The 21,727-nt window shown below is 40.9% G+C and overlaps 1 protein-coding gene across 2 annotated transcripts; it reads right to left on the bottom strand.

Annotated features, from left to right (window-relative positions):
• Positions 1-152: 152 nt before the first annotated feature.
• On the bottom strand, positions 153-18,766 carry glra2 (glycine receptor, alpha 2). Of its 2 annotated transcripts, none has more exons than XM_010880315.3 (9): positions 18,248-18,766; positions 15,324-15,451; positions 8,573-8,640; positions 6,126-6,349; positions 4,877-4,959; positions 4,635-4,778; positions 4,323-4,537; positions 2,481-2,630; positions 153-1,851 (listed from the first exon to the last, which is right to left on the bottom strand). In XM_010880315.3, exons 1-9 carry the CDS (start codon positions 18,313-18,315, stop codon positions 1,570-1,572), a joined length of 1,362 nt encoding a protein of 453 aa, XP_010878617.1. In that variant the 5' UTR covers positions 18,316-18,766; the 3' UTR covers positions 153-1,569. The 2 variants fall into 2 exon arrangements, with proteins under 2 accessions (XP_010878617.1, XP_034153534.1); XM_034297643.1 differs by having other exon boundaries at positions 1,674-1,851; positions 2,481-2,532.
• Positions 18,767-21,727: the final 2,961 nt, after the last annotated feature.

Here is a 21,727-nt window from a genome sequence, read left to right as displayed (position 1 = left end):
CTAGCCTATCGCTAAAATACTGAACTCTGTAGTCTGAAGTAGTTCTATAGGCATGTTGTCAGTTGGTTCCATCCTAGTGTACGTGAGGTACTGATGAGCGGTTTACATTGGGACAACACGCTACAAAGACGAGGGACGAACTTGGTGCACGCTCAACTTTATTGATGTACAGTTTGGTAAACAACCTTTTTCATAAACAGCGTTCAAGAAAATACTTTCCTTATTAGGCCAGGAGTGCAAAGACCAATAGCTGCCGTATACCATTGTGTTATGGGGAGATCCGTCATAATTGCAATACTGTATAGTATACAATGCCAACTGTAATACATACTGCCCAAAGAGGGCACTGCGGTGTGGAAGTGAGGGGATGCATTCAACCGTCCTCAGAAGAATCTCAACAAGAAGAATAAAAATCAGTTTTTTTTTTTTTAGAAACATCTGCCAATAACAATGAAGATTTCACTACAGTTAAATCTACAAAAACGTACACCCCAACTCTAAATTCAAGTCTACCCGGAATATTTATCTTGTGATACAAACAAATTAATTGGAAAACGGGTTTACTGAGTGATGGGGTATTGTCTATGGGTCAGTACTTTGTCGGTACCATGTGTGGCATATTTAAGAATAGATAAACAGGTAAATTAAATGCAAAACATGACGTTTAAGAATAGCAATATAATGGAAAAAACATTGGATAACATATGTTTGTAATAATAATATTACTTCAGAACATTGAAGGGAAGAGAAAAATACAAACCACCTTCATGCAAAATTTAGCTGATTTAAATAAATGTGCATTTGTTTCTGTCAGACAGCTGAGCAAAAAGAGAAACTGCTTTGTGAAAGATAAGGAAGCATATGATATCTAAAAATGCATGATATTGAAGGCCTTGGGTAGCTCATAAAAATGCAGTATCCAATGTTCAATCTAGATTTCATCTCCAAACACACATGTTGGCCTTACTGGAGTGTGTGTGTACACATTGAGCTCGCGTCTTAATAAATGGAAGAACTGCTGCTTGTAGAAACAGTGAGGAACTGCAGTGCAAATCGTATTAAACTGCTCAAATCAGCCTTCATATAAAACATTTTTTTCACCACACAAAAGTCTAACCTTAACTAACGCCCAGACTACTGCAGATACAAATCCATGAAGTTTCAACCCAGTGGAATGTCCTGGTTGCGTTAGCTAATAGGGACACATCTAAGACATATATCTGTGCCTCACCAACTTTTTACTTATGTGTTTGCACTGTAGATGTTTACTTGTTTTCTCTCCGAAACGTGTGCGTCCGTCAGTCTATTAGAATGCGCGTTAACACCTATCAATTGTCCCTGATAGAACACCGCCACCCACAACATCAATGTGCTTCTCCTCGATGCACAGTCGTAACAAAAATGGTAGTCTCAATGATGCTGTCCAATCATCTCTCAGTCAGAGAGAGAGAGAGAGAGAGAGAGAGGGAGAGAGAGAGAGAGAGAAAGAGAGAGAGGGGAATGGAAAGAGAAGGCTGTTCCATAGGTAAATCCTGCTGGGCCTTCCTCCCACCCTGATTGGTCCTAACACTACCCTGACTGCATGCCAATGTCCTCATGCCTGATGACCTTGTAAGTAATCCAGTAGAAGATGTTGAAGAGGAGGAAGGCCAAAGGGAAGGCCGCCCGGGACACCGTGTCGATCCTCTTTGCCCTGTCCACAAACCTCTTCCGTATTATCTCGATCTCTTTCAGCGTTGGTACCGCCGCCACGGGGTTTGATGCAGCGCTTTTAACAGCTGTCCCGTCCTTCAGACACTGGGTCATGTCGTATCCAGAGAAGCTGAAGCGGCCGTCCCTCATGTCCTCGTCCTGGTGAAACAAAAGGAGAACGATTCAGGACCCACGGTGAGTACGCTTGTGTTCGCGGGCGTGTGTGCACACCACGACACTGCGGTGTATAAGGCCTGCAGCCATGTTCTCCCCTGTTCCTGGCCCGTGACTCAGGTGCTGTACCCTTTACCTGAGGACGCCTCCAGGCGACATCTACAGCAGCTTCATTGACACCTGGGACACAGCTGAATGTCTCCCAGTTGCAAAACCCTCCTTGCACTGCTGCTGCCGCAGGAGCTAGCTGACGCTTTCATACCCTCAGATAACCTGGCACATTTCGCCTTCAAAATGATTATACCATGAACTTCGGTCAACGTAGTCAGTCTCTGACTGCCCCTAAGTGTGCATTCAGTCCAGTTTATTAATTTCTGCGCCTACTTTCCACAGGTACTATGTAGCACATAGCACGCTCAGGCATATAGGCCTTGGGATGCGGTCTAGCGGTTAATAGGCACTGGCTTTGGTGCATGTGCGCTTGTGTGAGCATGGGATTGAAATCGTGGTCCCATATTGCACTTTAAACAAACCCACTCAACTTCTTTTCTGACCCACTCTTTGAAAAAATAGCTATTTCATGAGGCTACGCTCTTTAAGACCAGAGTGTTTACCTTGTGAGTCCGCCTCTGTCTTCGCCTCAAGCGAAGGAACTCCTTCTGTTGCCTGGAGACAAAGTTAACGCCAGCGTATTCCAGTAGCGCAGCAAATACAAACAGGAGACATACGGCCATCCAGATATCAATGGCCTTCACATAGGACACCTGTGACAAGACATAAACAGCCTGTTGTTTACCTACACTGGATGATCCCTCATTCAATTCATATTTCAAGGGGAATATTATCCTCACTTATTGTGCTTATTTATGTTAATCAGTGTTGCTTTTAACTTGAAATCACCATAATTAGAGGGGTGGTATTTGCTAAAGAACGCTTTCAACGTTCAAAGCTCATTTTGATATTAGTGATTTAAGCGATAGCTCTAGCTGGAAGTAATTGCTTATTTAATTACCAGGGTAACAAAGGAATCCATGGCAGCTCAACGGGAGCCTTTATCAGTCTGTTTCAACGATGTCTCTGCCAGAGGTGAGATGGAGTCTAGACTCGGAAGGATGCCTTCTTATTCATCATACAATAACCTTGTCTCTGTTTCTCAAAATGACAGGTAATTTGCATGGAGAGAAAACAACTTGACATTGTTTAGTGCTCCTGAGGTATATTGAGCTCTTGTTGTTCTGAGTTGGGCCTCTCGAAGATCTCCCTCTAAATATTTATCAGCGTGCTTCTCTTTCATGCAGGTGTCTTTGACATGGCCCAGGCTCTCTGTGGTCATGTGCTGTCCAAAGACTAGGGGAATGATTGATCTTCAAGAGACAACTCACGCCGAAGCTCTATTGAGAATGCGAATTTAGTATGTTTGACCATGTGTAGTTGCTCTGTGTCCACTACTGTTTCATTTGGTATTATTAGTCCAGACTCTTCATCACTTCACTGGTGTGATACGTTAAATCAGTTTCTAAAATACATTATGATAGTCAGCGTTCAAATACTATTTAATGTATTTACATTTTCTCCATGCTTTACAAACTGCTATTTAGATAACATGTATTTGAAGGAACAAGTGGTTGGTTATTGAAATGTATTTGAGATCATCATTTGGGAAATTTAGAATGTGTGACAGTTGGTATTCAAGAATGTCACGGGATTGGCAGTTGGTGGAAGATATTGGGTGATGAGCTCATAGTAAATGTTGAATTTGTTTGTGGTTATAACTCGCCAGTCTCATGCCTGACGGATTACTTAAGCAAGGGTGGGAATTGTGCCCTTTTCAAGTCTATTTATGCAATTCATTGATTGAACATTTACTTAAAACATCTGTTTTTTAGAACTATATAAAGAATATCTTTTTTTCTTTTAACCTCGAGTATTTGAGGTAAATTATTTTGTTACCCTATATTTCAAATGGGTTTCATATAATGTGGCAGAGAGGTGTTTGAGAATAGTTTAACATATTAGACTAACTCACTGTGTATGACCTACTCATACAACAAATTATTTTGTGCTCAGTATTGGACATTTCTCAAATACAAACCAAAAGATTTTTAATTACAGATTTACAAATGTATTGAACCCATGTCTGGTGATAATGGAATGTTTAATAGTCTTTTTCTCTTTTACAGCTTATTGACTGAAACAGAGAAACATAACAAATGCATTGATTGATATAAATCAATGAATTGCTTTATCAATTGCCCTAGGACGCCCGGATCTGAATCCAATGCTTCAAATCCACTGAGCCGTAATGGACTCCTCAGTCACAGGCATATTTGCATTGATTGCGTATGACACGTGTGAACAACGGAAATGAAGATCGACTGAACTGAAAACGACCCATTAACCCTCGCCTCTCCGGCACGCCGTCCCCTCAACCCCCGCGCACGGATTTACGGGTTCACCTTGGGGAGGGAGGCTCGCGAGCCGGAACTCTGGGTCGTCATGGTGAGCACGGTGGTGATTCCCAGGGCCACCCTGGCGGGCGCGGCGTCCATGTTGATCCAGAAGGAGACCCAGGACAGGATGACGATGAGGAGGCTGGGGATGTACATCTGGATCAGGTAGTATCCCATCTGTCTCTCCAGGTGGAACTTCACCTCAATGCAGGTGAATTTACCTGCGGAAACATGAAAACAGGCGGCTCATGTCGGTGACGCCTGTACACGTGAGCGGGTGTGAGCAGGAGGGGGTTTGGGTTCGCTCCGTTTACTGACCGGTGTTGTAGCTTTTCGTACAGTAACCCAGTTCCTTCTCATCTCTCATGATGAACTGGGGGAGGGTCAGCCCTGCCGCCACTTGGACAGGATTTTTGTCCTTCTCCTCCCACTCGAAGATCAAGTCATTCATGGTGTAGCCAACTGAGGGATGAACGAATGCATTAAAGACGTTCCCGATGTTTCAGGATCATCGTGTTGCGTGTACTTCACTATTTCAGTTGCGGGGAAACACCACTCACAGCTTTCCAGTTGCATGGTACAGATCTGCATGTCCATGGGAAAGTTCTTCAGATCCATGGGACAAGACAGAATAAGAGTCAACCTTTGAGAAAAAGACAGCAAAGTAATGAAACCATTAGGCAAGTGAATTACAGTTTGTGTAGATATTGAATAATCAGTTGATCATGTTCTCTACTTCCCTCACTAGATACATGTAGTAGTAGACTTAAAAAAAAATTCTATAATCTTTTTTATACTTAATGTTTGATGTTTAAATCACATTTAAATACAAGCTCCCTTCAATATATTTCTACTGTGTACAGTACGTGCTAAACATATGCTCCACTCCTGCTGCGAATGCTCTTTCTCCAGTCTCCTGTGAGACAGCCTCATCCTCCCACACAGCATGTGGGATTCCCTCCAGCAGCTTCTTATCACACTTTCATTACTGGACCGTTATTGTCTCTGAGGTCTGTCATCGTCCGTGGTCCTCTCCCTTTCTCATCTTTTCTGCCGCGAAAGGAGCGAGCAGCTAACCACCTTTCGTCTGTTCTCTCCAAATCCTCTGCCGCTCCCCGCGGCTTGTCTGCCCCTGCCTGAATCAGCTTTTCCAAATGGACACCAAATTGAGCTGTATTATTCTGCTGCCTCAAAGTGTAAATCTGAGGCTGACTGGTGTTACTGAAGTCGTATTGAAATGAAATGTAATGTGTTTCCATGTCTTGTCTCTGAGATATGCTCTCAAGTGTGGTAGTGGATTGTAAGAGGCGGCTATTGTATGAAAGTTATCCATGACTCATCTCACTGCGAGTGGGCTGCATCTGCTTTGAAGTGATTCAATTTTACTGATCCTGTGCATCGCTAGCGATGAAGTTTCCCCTTGTAGCCCAGGGGAAATAAAGTGTTCCCAGAACATATTTTAAATGTCTATAGAGAAAAGATCTCTGTAGCCTTTACACTAGCAGTTCTACACTAGTCAAGTGGTGTGTTTGTATGGAGACTCCTGGCAAAGGAATGCTTCACAGAGATGAATCCCACGAACCAGAGGCAGTTTTTGGTGTAAAAACTTGTTTCTTACAGAAGTAATTACATGTGCTTAAAGGACCTCAAGGTAGACTAACATTGAAGGGAATCTCTGTCTGCCGAAATCGAAGTGGATTTGAAAGATTTCTTTGTGTTAATCTTAAATTTATTCAACTCTTTTTCAACTTTATTGCGCTAATTTCACCTTTCAATGCTAAAGTCCACCTTTCAATGCTCACATCTGACCTGATACTGTACAGGACAGTCCCATCTTTGAAGACCCTCAGAAGTTTGTTGTCTGTGGTGACATCATGGAAGTTGGCGCCTTTCTCATTGGCAAAGAACAGGTCAGGTTTCCAGATAGAATCCAACATGGACGGGTCTAAGTCCAGGGAGGAGTCTGGGTATTTGCTGTACGCCAGCCGAGGGTCTCTCCATTTCTGTCGCAGGAAGATGTTCACTCTGTAATCCTTGGGGAAATAATGAAATACGCTTTATGACTGCTTCACTATGACTGCTGTCTTTCTCCATAAAATATACAGCACTACACTTAGTGAATATTTATTGAAAGATTGTTGACTTAGAGTGATGGACTCCCTAATAGAAAACAACATTGTCCTGTCAATATGTAGGCCAAACGCATGCCTTAGGTTTTTGGTCACATCGTGGTGACAGTACTGCCCCAAGACATTTGCCACTAAGGCGTAAATAAACCACCAATGATACTATAACTACAATTGTAAGACCTTTGAGAGTAACACTGAAGTTGAAGTATCACTGGTTTACATTCTTATAATCTGCTTCACAGTAGTCATAATAACATTAATATCAATGGCAAAATGTTGATGGACTGATAACACTTTTACAGGATTTATTATGTTCAGAGATGGGCAAAGGAAAATGTTTTGTTACAAATACCAAATACTCTAAAACCAGTGTATCCAAGTAAAAAATAAAATGTCTGTGCAAAGTGTTGTATTTAAATGAAAGTTTTATGTATTTTGTAATTGTAACAATTCAAAAATACATTTGCAGATATTCTAATGATCTCCACCCCGAAATGAAGTCAAACATGAATTTAATAACATTAAAGTACCTATTGAGACATTCTAAAATTTGTCACGTGTTGGCAATGCCTGGGCAAGGGAACATGCCCTTTTACAGTTAGCCGTAAATGGTACAATGTTTTGAGGCACCTGAAACGTACATAATTAACATGAACGACTTGCCACGTGTAATTATGCCAGCAGGAGTCAGGGTTTTATACTATGCTATGTACTGTAGACTAAACATGCCTCTGCATTTACACATGCAGTCCAATACTGATATGTTTTCCCATAATTGGTATTTTTGATCAATAGCATCTTTTCACATCAGATCTTTTATTAACAGCTGATCCAACCAATAAAAAAAAAAAGTTCTCCCTATGACATATACTGTAGTATGAGTAATTAAGGTAGCCCAATCAAGGTGGTGGTTGAACACTTGAAAATAATAGATTTTATTTGTGCAGTGTGCTGTGCAGTGTCAAAATAAATATGTTTACACACCAAATGGGGAAATATTAGAATACAGGTCTCAAAAGTATCTTCTTTCAAAGTACATGGGATTGTAGTAAGCCAGTTACATACAAATACAAAATACCAAAAAGTTTTTGAAATTCCTATTTTAAATACATTATTGCCCATCTCTGACTGTTAGTGTATTTATAACTGTAATATGTTAAACAATAGCATGAATGGTTGGATGCAAGCAATACCATCATCTAAAATCCAAAATACAATTTAAAGAGTTGGGTAATAGATTTTAATTTGTAGAAAATTAAACTCAACTAATAAAAGTTGAATCATGAATCTGACTTCATTACTTGCTCCATATAATTTATTTCCTATTGCTGAAATTGGAGATAGATGATGTTTGTGGAAATAGTAGATCAAGAAACTCCCTTAAAGTTTGAAGATGCGGTTAGTATTGAATCGTGCAGTTTTTCAAAACCTAAATGGAGATGAACGGATAAAATCAGATGAGATGCCTTTTCTCTCTTTCTCAGAACAGACGTATTGGGTAGGTAGCAGTGTATTGGCGGGCCCAGGTGTGTCAGAATATATTGAACAACTGTTAGAAACATGTCTCAGCTGTTGGTTAACTTTGATATTTATTAAAGGTCTAACTACTTTTGAATGCACACCGGCTCTCTGTCCCATGGCAGATTCCTGGTTTGATATTGTTTACCCCTTGGGCAGTTTGATGTCTTCAGACATTACACCCAATCAATCTACAGAAATCTCAGGCCATGAGACATCACACCTACAGCTATTGGCTGCAATTAAAGTGAATTATGTGCTTGCATTCACTCTGTGAATTATTAAAATAGAACTAATCTAACACATGCACAAAGTACTCCTGGGAATAGCAATCCAATATTGCCTTAAGTATTATTGGAAAGATATTTGTTTGGATTGCGTTGCTCAGTTTCTTTGTGAGCTTTCCTCCTGGAGCCGCCAGTAGACGCGGGGGATGGGGCAAAGTAAAGAATGTGACATACAGAAGAAAAACTTCTAAACGGCCGTAAAGTAAAAAGATACATTTGCTCATGAAGAGTAAAGACATTGGATGATTTCAGCTGCAAACTCTAGGGGAGCATTCGGCGCCAGGCTGTTGATTACAAGCCCAGGCACAACACTCCAACTCACCATTGTAGTTTCTGCTATAGAACCAAAGCTGTTGATAAATATGTTGCAGGTAACATTAACTGGGGGACCTGCAGGTTGGAGGATAGATAACACATTGACATGTTTGACATGGCACAAGTAAAGCAATAGGGCGATCAACAAACTTACCATGGTGGTCTCTGTAACCGAGCCGAAACTGTTGATAAAAATATTGCATGTAACGTTTACAGGGGGACCTGTGAAATGGAATGAGAATAGGGCGACAAGAAAACGTTTAGATTTTTTTTTGAATCATTGCATGCCATTTGTTTGGCTGGCCTAGTACAGCAGTAGGAGCAGGTGAGAAACACTGACTCATTATGGATGACAAGGATTGTTTAACTGGGTTGGTTCAAGAAAAGGTACACAAAAATACATGCCCCTGAGTTACAGACGTGAAGAGGCAAAAGAAGAGAGAATCATGCTGGTGCACGCTCATGCATACATACAAAACTGGAACCCGGTTTCCCAAAAGCATCTTGAGGTTAAATTAATAATTAGAACATTTGTAGTAGCGTTGTTACATTTCTGAGCTGTTTCCCAAAGCCATTTTAATTAAAGGTGCACTGCAAAACTCTTGCTTAATTGCTGAGTTAGACCACTGATTAGTTGACTCCTAATAAGTGAATGATAAAACATTTAATGACGAGATGCCTTCAGTAAAGATATATAGGCAACCTCTAGGAAGGACATGAACATACGCCAAGGCAAGAAAGGGTGCTTATATGAGTTAACAGCAGGGGCTTTGCATTGATCAGTACATCTTGAGCAGTCAGTTAAATTAATTTCAGCAACTGGAGCCAAATCAATGTTTGCATAGTATCAGTACTGCATATATTAGCGAGCAAACTCAAGCACAGAAGCATCAAGTGGGGGGTGTTTTAAGTCCATCCAGCAAAGAAAAATGTCATTGACAACATACTCTAGAACATTTTTAAAGATGTCTAATGATTTTGAGGAGGTTTGAACAGGGTAAGATCATTCCAGCCTCATATCTTGAATGTCAGACTGTTTTGAAGAAACACTTTTTTAGGGGTATATAATAAAACATATCAATGTTTCAATAAGGAACCCTTAAATTCATCAAAGCACTTTTCGCCAAGAGGAAAAGTGGAAATCTGAAAGTATCCAGCCAGAGATGGCGCATCACCTTAAAAGAAACTTGTATGAGAATAGGCACCAGTAGACTTCCATTCCATTGAATATCCCACCAGTGAAACTAGAACACCAGATGGACACAGATCCTACAAAATGGCATTAAAATAAGCCAGAGCTTCTTCCCCAGAGCCTAATAGGGTCCCATACGGGACAAGTCGTACTCAAAGCATGGCACAAACCAGGAAGATAACTGATCCCCCCCAAGTTTACCACCGCATGGCAATACCTAGAAGTAGGCTTAATGGTCAGTTGTAGCTTCTCTCCCATGGTCTTCAGCTTCAAATTTACATCAAGTGGACCAGAATGAAGATAAAACAATGCAAGAAGAATCTCCATCGCCAAAGGTGAACTTGTTCTTCAGCAAATGGCAACACTTGTCCGGGCATCCTATAAATAAGCTTGGAGGATGTGATGATGCAAGCCTCAAGGAAGCCTAAATGCAAGATCGGATGAAACCTTGCTTCCCGCCTGACGTGGCCACAACATTAACCTCACAAACACTGACCTCTATGGAAAAGGAGTCCTTGAGTTGCATTTGGTCTGGCAGAAGGCTCCAAAGGCACCAAGGTTAGGATGGAGATAACACTATCAGAGTCTTAGGACGCAGAAATAATAACTGCTGCATCAACCCTATCAACAGGACAGAGGTGTACTCCAAGGCTCTTCAGCATGGGGACTTTGTAAGGTAAGTGCAACAGGGATGACAAGGCTTTGGGTTAAGAGAATGTCTACTCCCCTGACAGAAGATCAAACTTCTGAGCAGCAGCAGATATTTGTGGAAAAACTATGCCACCGGGATGAATCAGAAAGGTGCGCCAAGGCAGTCTGACAAGCCAAGCGGAAGCAGTGAATGAGGTGGGAAACAGGGAGAGAGGAGAACGCTCCGGAAGGTGAAGAACCTGTGGGACATGGTGGCAAGTCAGGTCGGCTTGAGATGTGCTTCCTTCACCCCAAAACTTTTACCAGGGGTTTGGTTGAAGATCCATCGCCCTCTTTGTGTTCAACGCCAGCAACCGTCAGACTCTTCCTGACGGGATGCAATGTGAGCCTCTTCAAAGGAATTTACACTTGGAGTCACAACCAAGAGTGTTCGTGCTTGGCAGCAGATCTTGAAAGCATAAAAAAACATCCTCAATGTCTTACCTCTCAGAGAATCTGAGTCAGAGCATCTGATCTAGCATTATTGAAAGCCATTGTCTGTGGAGGTTAAAAAAAGCATTGTAAACACTCTCCAAGGGCAGAAGCTGAATGAATGGATGCTATTGATACAGTGTATGCCTAACAAAAACTCTCAAAAGTTTAAAACATTGGCCTGTGTATTCAGAACATAGGCCTACTTGTATATGCAAATGAGTTTCATAGCCTATTGAAATAAATTTGTTGTTCAAACAAACTTATCGCTTACCAATAGGCAACAGTTTTTCTCCACAATATACAGTATCTTTTAAATTATTATTGTTGAGTAAGTGCAGCGATTTTGCGTTCAGTGCTGGTATTTTTAATTGGCAAATTGTTTAATAATCCAACAACAAAAAGTGCCAAACCTGTCACACAGTTTGTTTCTCCACACTAAGACCAATCCTAATCCTATCAAAAGTCTTTGCTTGACAAATAGTTTTTTCACATGCTGCGTACACTGCTTCACACACTACGTGAATTGCCATTATCTACGCGTTGGGGGAGCTCTTTCTCAGGCCCATAACTACGACTGAGTTTACAGGCACCCGATCCACCACAGGTAGACACTAGAGCACGGTGACCAAAGGCCAACCTGTCTGACATCTGAACGGTCCACCTCGGGAGGTGCATAGCCAATTATCACCATCCTCTGCTAGGTCCGCTGCACTGAGAGACAGGGACTACAGACCACTGCAGCATTTTCACATTGCTTTGAAGTAGTGCTAAGGTGTGTCCTAATGTGTGTACTAAGGTGTGTCCTAATGTGTGTCTTAAAGTGTGTCCTAAGGTGTGTCCTAAGGTGTGTACTAAGGTGTGTCCTGATGTGTGTTCTAATGTGTGTTCTAAGGTGTGTACTAAGGTGTGTACTAAGGTGTGTCCTGATGTGTGTACTAAGGTGTGTCCTGATGTGTGTTCTAATGTGTGTACTAAGGTGTGTCCTGATGTGTGTTCTAATGTGTGTTCTAAGGTGTGTACTAAGGTGTGTCCTGATGTGTGTTCTAATGTGTGTTCTAAGGTGTGTACTAAGGTGTGTCCTGATGTGTGTACTAAGGTGTGTCCTGATGTGTGTACTAAGGTGTGTCCTGATGTGTGTTCTAATGTGTGTACTAAGGTGTGTACTAAGGTGTGTCCTGATGTGTGTACTAAGGTGTGTCCTGATGTGTGTTCTAATGTGTGTACTAAGGTGTGTACTAAGGTGTGTCCTGATGTGTGTTCTAATGTGTGTACTAAGGTGTGTACTAAGGTGTGTCCTGATGTGTGTTCTAATGTGTGTTCTAAGGTGTGTACTAAGGTGTGTCCTGATGTGTGTACTAAGGTGTGTCCTGATGTGTGTTCTAATGTGTGTACTAAGGTGTGTCCTGATGTGTGTACTAAGGTGTGTCCTGATGTGTGTTCTAATGTGTGTACTAAGGTGTGTCCTGAGGTGTGTTACCACCTGGGGTGATAACCTGGTATTGCAACAACGAACCAGTACTATGAAACTGGCGAGGGCCTAGTTCTTTTATCCGGCACTAGTGACGGTGCGGGCAGAAACGGGAGGTCGATTGTAGTTCTTCCATTCCTGGTTCTAGCACCCGGCGTCGTGTCATCACAACCCCCTTGGTTTCTCTGTTTAACCGGTTTCCCTGGGTGATTTGTACACAGTCCACCATGGAAGGACCCGCGTTAACAGGGCCTCTTTTGAAGACTGTTCCTCCTGCTCTCCAGTCTGGGAGGGTGAGAAACAGTCACCGCATCCAAGGACAGGCAGCAGGCATGCAAATCCACTCCCAATTCAGGGGGGTCGTGAAAACAATGAACAGTGCAGGACTCGTAATTGTCATTTCACATCAGAGGACATTTTCAGGGCGCTAATGCATGAAATGTCACGTTAAATTGAATATAAACTTAAAATGGAATGTGTCCATGTAGCATTTTGAGTTTATGTGTTGTGGTCATATCGCAGCAATCCACCGAGCACGACTGATTATTTGAAGTGAAATGGTTTAAACTGTTGAATTTCTATTCAAATTTACTCAGTGTTGATTTATAAAAGATCACAATCCTAAAATAAAGAGATGAGGGCAATCTGTCTCTAATGATTCTGTGTTGCATAATAAAAATTTACATTTATTTTTTGTTTGGTTTGTAAGAGCTAAAATCAGTCTTGTTTAATTCTCAGTAAGTCAGCTGTGTTTATTAATTCAGCAGTTCATTGTACATGTGTAACATCAATTGCCAATGCAGCCAAAGGCTGAGTCCTATTTTAAGGCAGACCAAACTCACTCATTGTTTTGTTGAGCTACTCCATATATCATATACAATACCAGCAGACAATGCATACAACTATTAACCAGACTTTCTATAAGCCTTTTAGGGCTGATATGAGGTAATGCCAAGCTAACCGTTGTCATTCGGGTGTATTATTTAAATAAGTAAATGACAACTAGGCTAAATATGACCATTACTGGTAATGTGAGGATAATGACATTTTGTTTACATCATCATTTTGCTTGCTTTATAATCATGAGAGGAATTAAACAAGCAACAATCTAGTTCAATTCTAGGTTGCTTATAATGTTACACTCCTCAAAACAAACCTCATTGCGGTAATTTACTTTTTGTCCCTCGTGCTAGTCTGCACACAGCAAAAGATCCCCAGAAACCTCAAAGCGAAAAGTATCAATTAATGTGGTGTATATACATGCTTACATTACAGTCAGTGGCACATGCAAGCACGTCTTTTATGAAACAACCATGAGCAGGTAAGTGTCACAGGCCTCTGCTGATATGTTTAAAGTAAGGGTGGCAGTTCCAGAATCAATGGTAAATGTGTTAGCAGTGAAGAATCAGGAGATTACACATTCTATCCATTGAGCCAGCACTGTCTTGAATAAAAACTATCAGGTAAGATGTAGATCGAGACTGAGAGAGAGTCTTATATCGGGTAAGGAAATACTATGTGTTATGTAATTTCAACTCCACTGGGCCCTCCCATGAAGTGAGAATACCCAGGCAGCACCGCATCTTGGCCTCTGTGTTTTTAAGTTGTGGACACAGTGTCCTTCCCCAATGTATTGCTCATCAAATATTGCATGTGACATTGCGGTACCACTATTTGCCTCAGTTTGTAGTCGGGGCAACTGAATTTAATGTTAGTCGCAGAGCAGTGAAGATGAAAACTCCACACAACAACCTTGGCAGGCATATGTAGGTCAGGCTACAGCAGCAGTGTGGAGTATAGTTAAGGTCCATAGGTGATTAACATAATTCATGTGTGTCTCTTTATACTGAACATGCATGTGCTGATGCACACTACAAGTGAGCCGTGTGTGGGTATGCAACCCCATTAGACTGGAAATACTCTATTCAACAGAGACCTTATCTAACTGAAAATGTAAGATTCTGTTCTGCATTTTAAACTCGAGGGTTTTACCATACAAATATTATACACAACAAATGGCTTCAAGTTTCCTCATTTCGTCTCGAGGAATGTCCAGTGGCCAGCGTTAGACAGTCTTTTTTGGATATTGAGGTCCTGTCTACACCTGTTTTCCATTCAACCCAGACGGAGTGGAGAGATCTGGGCCAGTGGCTCTGGGTTGAAGCTGAGCCCTGCTGACCAATCTTAGACAGTGTTTCCTGTCCTACTCCCCTCACTGTGCCCTTTCTCTGCAGCACTGGCTCCGCTGCTAGTCTCCCAGCCCTCAACACCCAGCCTGGGGTCTGCTTTCCTCCCTGCCAGCCTGTCCGCTCTACCTGCCTGCCTGCCTGAGTCCCACTAGCCAGCTCCTTTTCCCTTCTCACTCTGCTCCATCACACTGACAGATGCTGGGTCTCTACCGAGCACCACAACACAACAACAGAGGAACCCTGTAGACTAGCCAGGGGGACCCCATTCGTCATCTACGTCTGTCACTGTGCCACCGATGTTGGTTTGGGGCCCACGTCTACAACCTCACACTCGCAAGTTTTGGGTTTTTGCTTTGAATAATGACGTGTTTGACGCCATAAATGACAGTTGAAGAAACAGCTGAAGTGGGTCACGATGGGTGATAAGCCCCACATCTACTGCTTCTGTTCTTGTCTGAGCCCTCGATGTTCAGTATTTAAATCCCATGAACTCCCATAGGTCCTAGAGGGATGATGATGTCATTGTCTACAGGCTTGACTGATAGCCATTCCTTAACTCATTAAGTGGTGTGTTAAATCAATACGCTAGCGCAGAATTCATTGCACATAATGTGCCATATTGACTGTTGAGGGGGTGTTCAGTTGAGATTGTGTGGGCCTACATAATTACAGTGTATGTGGGATATCGATACTCTAGATGGATTTGCAGTGGTGAATATACTGATTAACAACATGCATTTTAGTTGAGGATTTTCCAATCTACACATCAATTAAAATAACAAACCTTTGAAGTTTGGTCTTATTCGTGCGTCATAACCAGATGTTCTACCCATCAATGAGTCCAAAAAGTCCGACGGCGACAAGTTAGTAGGAGAGCCTGATCTGGACTCATGCTCCTTGGCATTCACTACCCTGTGACAAACAAAGGAAAAACACTTGCTTAGTGACAACCAGTGACAACTCCAAGTTTAGGGGAAATATTTCTACGTCAACTCAACAAAAGTGCTTTCTGATCTACATAACGTAGACTGATAAAACACAAATCATACAATCAGAAATTATTATTATTACACCTGGGCAGACACTGTGTGCTATTAGCATATGATCACTGAAAGGGAAAAACAAACTCCATGTTAGATCTGTCACTGAGGCAAAAAGTTTACCACTAAATTAGGTATAACATCATTGTAAAATCTTCAAAACAAATGATTCTGGGAAAGAGGTAACACTTTATGTGATGGATAGAGTCATTATACATGATGATGTTGTCATAACCTGTTGTAAAATTGTCATAACACTGTCATGACTCATATGCAGACTTGTACTATGAGTTTATGACACTTCATAAACTTGTAATAACCCAAGGCAGACCATTCAACTAAACTCCTTGCTTGTAAATAAACTGAACAAAAGTATAAACAAAACATGTTACAATTTCAAAGATTTTACTGAATTAATGTTCAGATAATCAGCTAATTTAAATATATGAATTCGTCTATAATCTATTAATAAAGTGTGTATAGGAAGTGTCTGGGATTTTCTATTTCTGAGGCTTCACAAAATGAAGCCTCTACTTTCACATTCAAAGACACAAATGGATTCAACAGTCAAAGAATTTCATTGAATAATTTAGATTAGGTAGGCTCTAAGGGAACAATTCAATGGGTATAATATGCAAACACCTAGAGTTTGCTGTAAATTTATATTATTTGCTATCTAGCTGAATGACTTTCAAAGCTAGCTGGGTTTTGCAATGAGCCAGCTGAGTTATTTAGCTAGCTAAACTTAGCTAACTAACTACCAGTTATGAATACATATATGTTTTGATGTAGCTAGCCTTTGTGTAAAGTAGGAGCATAGAGTTGTTTCCAGGTAATAAATCTTCCTGTCATCACTTGTATTTGCGATTGTTAGGTAGCTACTCAACGTTAATGATTGCTAGTTTCAGAAAAATTGAAGGAACTGTCTCCATGTGCTTGTAGAATTTGGTAGATACTGTACATCAGCATGTAGCCTGATGGACAGACATTTTGGAGGAAACAGGGACAGTTGGGTAAATTGCATCCTGTTCTTCCATTCCCTTCATAATATCTCATGTTCCCAATATTTTTTTTTCTCTTTCTACAAAAGTTAATATTGCAGACTAGAGCTCCTGTATGTGTGTTTTGTTTTTAGCCCTTTACTTCTGCTATCCCCCTCTCAGTTGCTGCCTCTATAGTCTTGTACCACATTATGCGTGGCACCCATCTTCTTTTCCCCTCAGTATATCAAAATGAAATGCTAGTATTTGTTTCAAAAGTGTGTGATGGCAGACTGGAGTTAAAAATATGCCAGAGGTGTCTGGAGATCTTACAGAGTTGTAGATGTGGACTATGTCCATGAAGAAGACCTCTCTCAAGATCAGACTTGATGGAAAGGTAGTGAGGGTCCTGTGGTCATCTTGCTGAATTGAACACAGACCCCACAGCTCCATTGTTCCATTTCTGTCGTGCTGTTTTGCGAAATAAAACTACAAAAACCTGTATTGTAGTCATGGTAATTCATGTTTGTGTGTGTGTGTGTGTGTGTGTGTGTAAAATCCTGTGACAATTTACTTGAAATAACTTAATACAGCATTATGATCAATTTAGTTCTAATATCTAAATATACTTTAAGAGACATGTATTTTTAGGAAGCATGATGACATCAGAATCAGAATCATGGCAGTATCGGTACCAAAGTTGTCTTGTACAGCTCCTGAAATCAGCTCTTACATTCATCCCAGTCATCAACAGCAGCATTCCGGTTGGTATGTGTATTCCATATGGGAACACATACAATAGCAAGGGAATTTCCTGGATTACATGGTTACAACATTGAATTAAAATATAAATCATAACTGGTGAGCATTGGTCCCATGTTTCTTGAGCTGAAATTAAAAAAAATCCCAAAACTTTCCATATGCACATTTGTATTCTCAGTTATGTGTGAAATCCATTGATTAGTGACTAGTTGTTTGAATTGGCTGATTTCCTTATATGAACTCTAATTCGGTAAAAGTCATTGATATTAATACTTGCTACTTTCATATTTTTGTTCAGTGTACTTACTAGTAAGGTGTTTGAATACTTTGCCTTTTTCCAGTTTTGTGGGTTGTGACAAGTTTATCTAGCGATCATAACCATCATAAATTAACAAGTCATAAGTCTACAAGTCATGACAATATGATAACAGGGTATGAAAAGTTATGTCAGCTGTTATTACGTGTTATAATATGGTTATGACAGTATTATGAAGCTATCTGTCATATAATGTGTTTTGGGAAAGCCATTATGAATGATTCACTTGTAGTAGGTCGTTTTTTTCAAACCAAATGCATTATTCTTTAGGCGACATCTCGCGAAGGCTCTGGTGTCTCACTCGCGCTTAGGCTATACCACTCGACACCAGGGGCACACAGACACACGCATCGAGCTAAGCTATACTCAAGTTACTATGATTTATGTTTTCCATTAATAACATTGAAACTTTAAGGACCATGAGGACAGAAAGGGTTAATTGGAGGTAGTAAAAAATCCTTAAACTTTGTTTCAACGGTAATGCACTTTGCCTTTTCAAAATAACATTACTGTTGAATACACTCTCCATATCCAAGAAAATATCTAATTCTATTGAAAGTAGTTTATCGTTATTATGTTTCAGTGTTAAACAGCTAATAAAGTAACCTACCTGCTGTTGTTGGTCTCCATTAAACATGCAAATAAAGCAGTCAAGACTTTTATAAAGGGGCGATTCATTCCTCTTGATTTTTATTTTTTCACTTTATTTGTTCCATATGTGAATATTGGTCAAACAGATAATCCAAGCAGCAATATCGCTTTCTTTCTGACCAAAGCGCAGTTGGGTGTTCTCGTGGCACACAGAGAATACGCAGGTGGCATTCCAGTCCGTAGGATCATAGTTTAGTTTGAAGAAACACTGATTCCAATGTGCGATATTGTTGTTGTTAATGTATAAAGAATCATAAATTCTGAGTCACTGCCACCAAAAATGATCCTGTGTAAAACACGGCGTGAGGTGAAAAATATCTCCAAGGCGCGGAATATGGAGACTTCAATAAGGCGTTTTCGCGCTTTCATTCAAAGACTCACTGGAGAAAAACTGTATACTCTTTAAAAGGTATAGTGGTGCTGAAGCGGAATCTTTCCTTGCTTGCAATCCTTCCACTGCTGAAATGGGAGACGAGTGGACGCCTCTTCAGATTCAGGACTTGGACAGCTCCCGGTTTCTTTGCGCGCAAGCGCACGATTTACAACTAGAGGACGTGAGTTGATTATCAATATGTCATAGAAATGACGAGGGCAACATTTTCAAAACAGTTTCGGGATAGTTTTATTTGGTCAAAACTGCGTTTTTTCGAGAAGGAGTCCCTTGAAAACTGTCCGAAAATCGGTATTGATACAGAAGTGCTCAGTTGGGACAGATGAAAAGGACAGATGTTGCGCGCCAGAACAGTAGTTAACCAGATTTTAATACCTGAAAAACTACTGTAACATATAAATAAAAAAAAAATCGTTAGGAAACTGTTGCCTGTTTTTAGTGTCCCCGAATGCATGTGATGTATCTCCAAACACGTTCCATGTTTTGCCACCTCATTAAAACCGAGACGGGAGCCTACATTAATTCAATGCATTTCATAATCAGTGCAATCATGAGTGAGGTGCAGTTTGTTCTCTGTAAGAAACAAGAATGCAATTCAACAGGGTGAAAACACAATAACCCATTTGCTCTGCAAGCTATTGAAGCGAGGAGAATTATACACTGCTGTAAACAGCGAAAAATACGTAGCCTAATGATTATTGGCTTATACATGTGTAATGCCAGAGATGTTTTCTTCTCCATAATTACATGCCAGAGAATATAGCATACTGATATATGATAAGAAATGTATTAGCAAGGACAATTCAAGGTTATTTAATAAATTCTTTAGAAAGTATTTTTGTTATATTTTCCTTTTGTTATTCACCAGCTTTGTCTGTTTGGTTATTGATATATTGTAAATAAGAATGGTTACATTCTCCCTCAGATATAAATAGTGTAAACAAAAGGCTCACCAGGAAGATGCCTCTGGGGATGTATTTGGTACCCCAGTTGCCCTGGAAACAGATTTTAGAGGCACATCATTGGAAACGCTGAAAGGTTGGCCATCCAGAGCTAGGCTAGGGGATAACTGGCTGACTGACGGACAGATGCACACAGACACACACAAGCGTGATTAAACCATCGTGTCCAGTTAAGATATTTAACTTGGCCCATTTCCAAAGTCTTATGTCAAAGCACAGACCTGTCTAAGTGTCAAATCACGGTCCAAAGGCAGGAACGATGTTCATCACACTCGGAAAAAAAAGAATTGAAAGAAGAACACATTCAGATATCCCAGCAGTAGCGGCATTGTAAAACCGCCCTGTCACTCACGCCAGGCCATCGGTACAACACATGGCTGGATGTTATGAGATGCTCAGGGGCAACATTACACCTCAGTCTGGCACTCAACTGACCTGCTCGGCATCCAGATCCCATGCTCTGCTGTGAGAGACTCCCTGAGCCTCGGGTGCAGATAATCCACTCCATTCACCCCCCCCCCCGCCCCCCCCACCCTGCACCTCCCTCATTTCATTCTATGGCCCAAATTGCAAGTGTCATATTGAATCTCATGGTATGACTTGCTCTGGTTCAAGGTGTATCATTGCTTTGTCATTAGAGAGACGGGGGGATCGGACTGTTCCCCCATAGCACTCAAAGGTAGACTTTCTGTGGTTGATTCAGTTGTATTTGAACTACCGAGTATTTTTAGAACACATCAACATTCCAGTCCCGACATTCAAATAAGTAACTTTGTCGTTTGGAAACTGTGAAATAGTGTGTGGCCTATTTTAATCGCCAGAATTATACTGTATTTATCTAGGCAGAGGCAGGTTTCCCAGTCTTGATTCCTTACAATTTCAAATCAATAAGGGGGACACAACACACACTCACACGCACACACACAAGAAATATATTCCATGAGATACTGTTGAAAACCTCTTAGATTAATCAGAAACTCTTCCCATACCTGGTTCAAAACACCCAGACTTGATAGAACACTGATGAATGAATAATAAGAGGGTATAGAGGGTCACAACTAACTTGATCTTAGGTTGTCATTTTGTGTCTCGTTCAAAGCCATCTACAATTGGCTTGACCATGTTACAACTGCCAGCACCCACTAGAACTGCTCATTAGATCCCATCGGTGAGACCTTTGGCCAGGAGTGTCAGGGACCTGTCAGATAATTAAGGAAGTGAAATCCTTTTGTACATGTGGCCAAGGGGAAAGATAGATGTATCCGTCTGCGGGTTTAAGAAGAATAAAGCACACTAATCCCCTGACTGTGCCTTTCACTCAACCAATGCTTCATGTGACCATTAAAATAAAGACACAATATAGGAGACGCTTGACTTTCATAAAGCTTCCCAGATGTAAGAGAGATGGGTTGCTGTGGCCTGCTTTTCTGTGGGGAGTTGAGGGTTTTAAATCAGCCATTTTATAGGGCAAAACATTTGAACAATCCATTTACACTCGTTGATCTAAACAGTTTTCCAGCACCATTTTAAATCCAAACCAAAAGTTGAACGTGAACCTGTCACATCTCACTGGTAACAGCCTTTTTTCAACCGTAACTCTGAAGAATAATGTTCATATACAACTAATACGTAAACCGTGATTAAGTTCAGTACGAAGGTAAATTGGTGCAATTATGTTCGCTGTCAACATAGCCCAGTGCTTTTGGTCCTTAATGACTCGCTATTTTTGTTGCTTCTTAATGTAATCGACTGAAAATGAAAAACTCCTTGTTGAGAACAACAGGCATGACCGGTACTGTCCTAAGGATTGGGAATAAGGTTAGTGTAAGGTCACGTTGAAAGTTAGGATTCACAGGACGGCGGTTAGCGTGAGGTTACAGAAACACCTGTCTAAACAACACAATTCCACAACAACAAAAAATGATTGCCTCTCACTGGAATCAAACTCTGAACCCTCAGACTGACAGTCGTTTGAGGAAATGGCCGCCCACCACACCCAACCACAATACCCTTGCAAACAGCAACCCAATGAAACTATGAATACGTTCATAACTGCCCCTGGTGGCTGGTTTCCGATGTTATTTAT

The sequence above is a fragment of the Esox lucius genome, chromosome 16 (assembly GCF_011004845.1).
Source record: "Esox lucius isolate fEsoLuc1 chromosome 16, fEsoLuc1.pri, whole genome shotgun sequence".
Lineage (NCBI taxonomy): Eukaryota > Metazoa > Chordata > Actinopteri > Esociformes > Esocidae > Esox > Esox lucius.
The sequence above is the reverse complement of the archived record's forward strand: the minus strand, read 5'-3'. Positions and strand labels throughout refer to the sequence as shown.

Coding starts and splice junctions, on each gene's coding strand:
- glra2 (XM_010880315.3), bottom strand. CDS start 18,315: ATGAATCGCCCCTTTATAAAAGTCTTGACTGCTTTATTTGCATGTTTA. Junction 6,350..8,572: donor CTATAGCAGAAACTACAATG/GTGAGTTGGAGT, acceptor TATTTCCCCAAG/GATTACAGAGTGAACATCTT. Junction 2,631..4,322: donor CGCGAGCCTCCCTCCCCAAG/GTGAACCCGTAA, acceptor GTCTTGTCACAG/GTGTCCTATGTGAAGGCCAT.